The 5967-nt window shown below is 35.6% G+C and overlaps 1 protein-coding gene across 1 annotated transcript in view; it reads right to left on the bottom strand.

The window, feature by feature from the left end:
• Positions 1–5967, bottom strand: part of LOC117949496 (leucine-rich repeat-containing G-protein coupled receptor 5-like) — a 16065-nt gene that overhangs the window by 9923 nt on the left and 175 nt on the right. Inside the window, exons 1-4 of the mRNA XM_034879796.1 lie at positions 5697–5967; positions 3358–3429; positions 2991–3062; positions 1260–1331 (exon numbers count right to left, since the gene is read on the bottom strand). The exon at positions 5697–5967 is cut by the window's right edge and continues 175 nt beyond it. Coding sequence (XP_034735687.1) covers positions 1260–1331; positions 2991–3062; positions 3358–3429; positions 5697–5872 — 392 coding nt within the window. The 5' untranslated portion in view covers positions 5873–5967. The remainder of the gene's footprint in view (positions 1–1259; positions 1332–2990; positions 3063–3357; positions 3430–5696) is intronic.

Raw genomic sequence — 5967 nt, 5'->3', positions numbered from 1 at the left:
GCCTTTCCTTGGCGTGCTATAGAAATAAATGTCATGGTATATCACCCTGTGGACTGTGTCACAAAGTACAAATACTTTGTTATTGTACTTAGTAGAATTAAACTTATTACACTTATATATATACACTTAATTTATATTTCTGAAAACTTTTAGTTTTACTGCACTACATTTCCCCTCAATGTATTCGTTACCCATTTTTATGAGAAATCTTATTGTAAGTTTGACAAGAAAAAATGAAAGTTCTGATTCTGTTTTTGTTGTCAGACTTAGAATTTGATGTTTAAGAAGGTGTGCTAACCCTCTATCTCATGCTTTTATATAAAAAAAACTTCTAATGATAAATACATTTAATATCAGAAAATTACTTTTGATATTTTAGTACAGCAAACATCAGATAAGGTAAGACTTCTTCTCAAGTAATACTCTAAAAGGAGACTTTAACGTCTACCAAAGTCATTTTCTTGTATTTTTACTCAAGTATTGCTTCAAGTACTTTATACAAAACTGTCACAGTATTTTCCTTACATGTCTTGACCTTTTGAACACAAATCCTTAAACAGTGACCAGGTTGTTGCGAGGCTGCTGTTGCTCATCTTAACTCAGACGTCAGTGAGACCGAGGTCTCCGGCGACCAGGGAGGTCTACGCATTCTTCCACTGCATGGTAGTAATTTCTGGTGTTGACAGTCTGACAAAGCCTCCTGGCACAACCACAGACAGGCAGCTGGCTCGTGGCCCACACCCACCACCACCTGTGCGTGTGTGTGTGTGTGTGTGTGTGGGGGGGGGTTGTGTGTGTGTGTGTTTGTGAGGTTGGCCCTTCTGAACAACACAGAGGTGTTAAATGTCGATTAGTTAAAAATGTCTGGAAGGATATCAGATTCTCATCCACACACACACACACACACACACACACACACACACACACACACACACACACACACACACACACACACAATCTCACATACACACAATCTCACACATATATATAGTATATAGTCAATAGTATATAGTCCACCTGGAAACTCAACTTGTTAACTTGTTACAAGATGATCTTTTCACTTGCCCAATATGTGTCTGTGTCTGACACACACACACACACAGGCACACACACACACACACACCCCCACCCCTACAAGGCATAGGTTTTGTGTGAACATCGGGGGGGTGTCTCATGTTTAGTTTATGATCATCACTATGAATGTGTACGGCCAGTCTCTTGATAATTTGATAATTAGATAATCATGGGGAGTCACTCACAGAGAACGCAGGTTCTTGAGGTTCTGTAAAGCTTCAGACGGAACCTTCTTCAGATGATTGTTCTGCAGACTTCTGTGTGACAACACACACAAACACAACTATCAATATAATCAATATAAATACATTATAACATTACATTACCTTGTTAATACATTATTTTAAACTTGTTTCAGGGTGTTTCCTGTAAAGCCCTCACTGACTAATTAAACCAGTTTAGTGTTGATTAAATCTGGAGAGGACAAGTTAGTTCTATAATCAATAATCAAATGCTGATAAATAGTAAGTAACAATCAAATTATATCCAGTATTATAATCCATTATTATATCATGATGTCATGCAATTCCGATTAGACAATAAAAATACATTTGTCTATAAGAAATTGTTGTTTACTTTATGTACAACATTTTTCTGTTTTCTGCTTCTCCCGTTTGGTTTTATTACATCCTGAAACGTGTCTTGTTCTTTCATCAAAACTAGACTGTGTGAGATTGTGAGAAGTTGTTTAATGGAGACACAACATTTGGTGTTTAAATGAGACCCTCCTGGTATTAGAACCAAATACTTGATAGAATTATTACTTTTCATACCAATTTATTCTGTTTTCTGCTTCTCACATTGGAAATAAACACAACATTTGTTATTTTAAATGGAGTCTGGTGGATTTAGAGCTAGCGACCTCAGAGCGGTTTCTGGTTAAACTGAACAGATCCTTTCCATAATGTTGTCAGACACTTAAAATAATAATCCAAGCCTTTCAGCGGCAAAAACAGCCCTTTTAGTTTAGGGTTCCATTGCGGCCCGGTCTGCGTCAAAGATTGGTGTTCCCATCACTCACTTACACACAAACACACCCAGCTTGAAGAAAACAATCTAGTTTTTTTAGGTCAGCCAGGGTACGGCAGTGTTTAAAGTTATCTTTTTTTTATTGCCATTATCTCGAGATAATTAACTCATTAAGAGGAAAACAAAAAGATATTTTTCTCTTATTTTTATGAAGTTGATCAGAGTGCCATGCCGTCAAACCACCCAACTTGCATCTCTGCGGTCAAATCAGTCCACCCTAAAACTAAAGTGCAGCCAGATCCATTTCTGTAAAATGCATTCAGACAGCCCAGATTGACGTTTACTTTGGAAAACCTTTAAATTAAAACAATAAAAATTGCCCAATTTTGTAGGTGGTTTAAACATCAGATTTTTTTTTTTTCAGCAACCCCAACAAAAAAAAAAAAAAATCAAAGATGAAAGACACTACCACTATATGGGGGAGTTAACATTTTTTATACTTCTTGTGAATATAATTCAGGTAACGTTCATGTTTATCCATGTATGGACTTTGTTAACACTTTATTTTGAAAAACATCCTGTGCATCCTACCAAGTCATCAGCGTCAGCTCCATCTGGACTGTTTCAACTTTTGATCTCTGATAAATATATTTAGAGGACACAATGTTTTCTCATCTCTTGATAACGGGTTAATTATTTCGTTATCTCGAGATAATGAGATAATTAACTCATTAAGAGGAGAAAACAAAAGGGCTCTTTTTCTTATTTTTATAAAGTTTATCAGAGTATCAGAGTGCTGTCAAACCACATCATTGGATATAGTTATCTCAAGATAATGGCAATAAAAAAATAAGGACGAACAGCCAGCGAAAACACATTTAAAATAATGACTTTTGTGTGTGTGTGTGTATGTGTGTGTGTGTGTGTGTGTGGGTGTGTGTGCATACAGCAGCTTTAGACTGAAGAGTCCTCTGAAAACATCTTTGGAGATCTTCGTCAAACTGTTTCCTGCCAGCCGTCTGCAGGAAACACAATTAATACAGGTTAATAAACACATGCACACACACACACACACACACACACGCACACACACAAACACGGACACACACACCCACACACACACACACACAAACACACACACACACGTAGCCTTCTTTGCTCCATCACACATCTGTTAGATAGGGACCCTATCTATGGGTCTTCTAAAAGGGTGTAACTCCCATTTTTCTCAACGTGCACCCTATGCTCCTATGTTTCTGTGTCTTAGTGACGCATGGGAACAAGACTCTTTGACATCGGTCCAGTGTTACTCACAGCTCAAGCAGGAGGTGGAGGCTCCCGAAGACGTGGGCAGAAAGCTCCGACAGCTCGTTCATACTCAAATCTCTGAAACAAACAACACATCTGTCCAGATGTTTGTCTTTTCACTCCCATCAATCACTTTTAAATCCGTCAGACCCACCCGGCAAAATGCTTGTCCCGCTTTACACTGGTGTATATATTTTAATTCATTCATTTAATTTACAGGAAAGAAAGAAAGAAAGAAAGAAAGAAAGGGAGAAAGACTTGACTTTTTTATATTGTTTTGGATGTTCTTTAATGAGACATCTCCCAATAAAAAAACATTACAGCAAAATTACAACCTGTACACATAATACACATAAATTACCCCGTACGCTCACACCCTCCCACTGGGAAACTAAAACCAAAGAAAAGGAAGGAAGGAGAGAATGAATGAGAGAAAACACAGATAGAAAGAAAGAAAGAAAGAAATCAGAGGAAGGAAAAGCACAATCGACTTTTTCTGAATTAAAGTGACGCAGTTGTTATTTTTCAAGATCAGATTCCATTAAGAAGAAAATATGTACAGTTTTTTGTAGGCTAGATAAATACTTTATTATCATGGATTAAATTAATTACTGAATGGAAAAAAAAACTACAGTGCATTTATCATCTGTTCATCATAATCAACAAATAAATGTGCAGTTTATTATTACTGTCTTTGTTCAAACAGAGAACTGCAAATTAAATTGGAATATTATTCTTTTAACAAATGAGTTTTGATCAGCATTTCTTATGAATTGTTTTTCTTTAATTGGATTTCATAAAGAAACATTTTCAATGAAAAATCTCATTGATTTTATAGAAAATATTGATATAAAGTATATATAAACTGTATATACACACACACACATAACTATATATATATATATATGATTTTATCACTTCTTACAGTTTTATTGTCTCATACAGCGTGTTATATTTTACAAACCTTCAACGTCATAACATATATATATATATATATATATATATATATATATATATATGTATATATATATATTCTTGAATATATATATTCTCGTATTTTCAGAATAAGAAACTGAAAATTAATAATTGCTAAAAAGATGCTTATTATGACTTTATGTAGAGAAAATAACAGTTTCTCAAAATGTTACCAACATGATTACGGCCTCTGTTTTCTTCGTTATCTCTTTAGTTCATATTTATTCATTCTTCTTTTCAGTATTTTCATCATTTTATTTTTTGTAACTAAATAAAATATTCAAGGTTGGTCTTGTTTTTAATTATGATAATACAATACAAAAGAATACTTTGAGTTCAGGGTAATAAACTCGATTCATCCCGAATGGATTTTATTGTGTTGACACGTTTCAAATCAACTGGCGGCTTTGTAACTATTTGTCATATCATATATCATACTATAGTTAACATTGCTGAGGTTTACAACATCTTCAATAAATAAATATTTCATTTTAAAATAATTGTGTGTCACGATGAATTATTAAGTCAATATGTTTTTGGTAGTTGGCTGTAAATATCAACTTTAAATGAACATCCTGTCTTTGTTCAAATGCTGGTGATACATATATTCTTGTATTTACATTTAACTTTTGTTTCAAATCTCTAAAGAATCCTTTCTTGTCATTGTGCTGAGACCCACGCAATGAAATTGTGAGTTAATTAAGATAAAGAAATTTCTAAAAACAAGATTAATGTAAGATATTCAAAACCAACAAGTAACAGCGATATTTCTTGAATGTGATGGAGAAATCGACAAGACATTGACTTGATTAACCCTCTGAGGTCTGAGGGGCATTTTTACACATCTTCATAAATTCATCTTTTAAAAGGTATTTGTATTAAATCTGATCCCCATGTGTTTCATCTCAAAATGTTGAGAACAAGGTGAGCTTACTGTCCACTGAGGCCCACATGTGTTCCAGAACATTTGGGCTTGAAGAGATGGTTTTGTTCCCTTAAGCTGAAAACATGAGATTTTGCTTTTTAAAATGTCTCAACTCTCTTGTTTTGGTGCTTTGAATGAATTTAAAAAAAGTCGTAGGGTCACAAAAGTAGCGTAAAATATGAACAAAATAGAAAATAAATGTCTAAAATGAAATTTCGTAATATTGCTTTTTCAATACAAGAGTTGCCAAAGATCACTTGGACTTGCCGCTGGGTCCTCAGAGGGTTAAATGTTGAACATTGATCATTGATTATGAGTGAGCATACCGATTCACATCATTTACTTGCTATACTTCAAAAGAATACCAGAAAGAAAACATAGACTAAAATATATTAAAACCAGATAAAAAACAAAAAACTATTTAAGAACAGAGACTTGTACTCACAGAGAGGAGGTGGAGCTGCTCAGGTTGGAGGGAACTGATGTCAGCCCGACACCCACGCAGTCCACTCTCTGCAGCGTCCCGCCGCTTTCACACCTGCACAGGGCTGGACAGCCGCCGCCCACCCCCCCGACTTCAGTGCCCCCGGCCGACATGAGAACCAGAACCAGAAGGTGCATCGTGTACCTGGGGAGGAACCCAACGGCAGCACGGCAGCTTTCTATTTGGAGTCGGAGCTGCAGTGAAGCAGCTGCAGACAGATGTAATGGTGGGG

Source organism: Etheostoma cragini, chromosome 8, assembly GCF_013103735.1.
Source record: "Etheostoma cragini isolate CJK2018 chromosome 8, CSU_Ecrag_1.0, whole genome shotgun sequence".
Classification (NCBI taxonomy): domain Eukaryota; kingdom Metazoa; phylum Chordata; class Actinopteri; order Perciformes; family Percidae; genus Etheostoma; species Etheostoma cragini.
The sequence above is the reverse complement of the archived record's forward strand: the minus strand, read 5'-3'. Positions and strand labels throughout refer to the sequence as shown.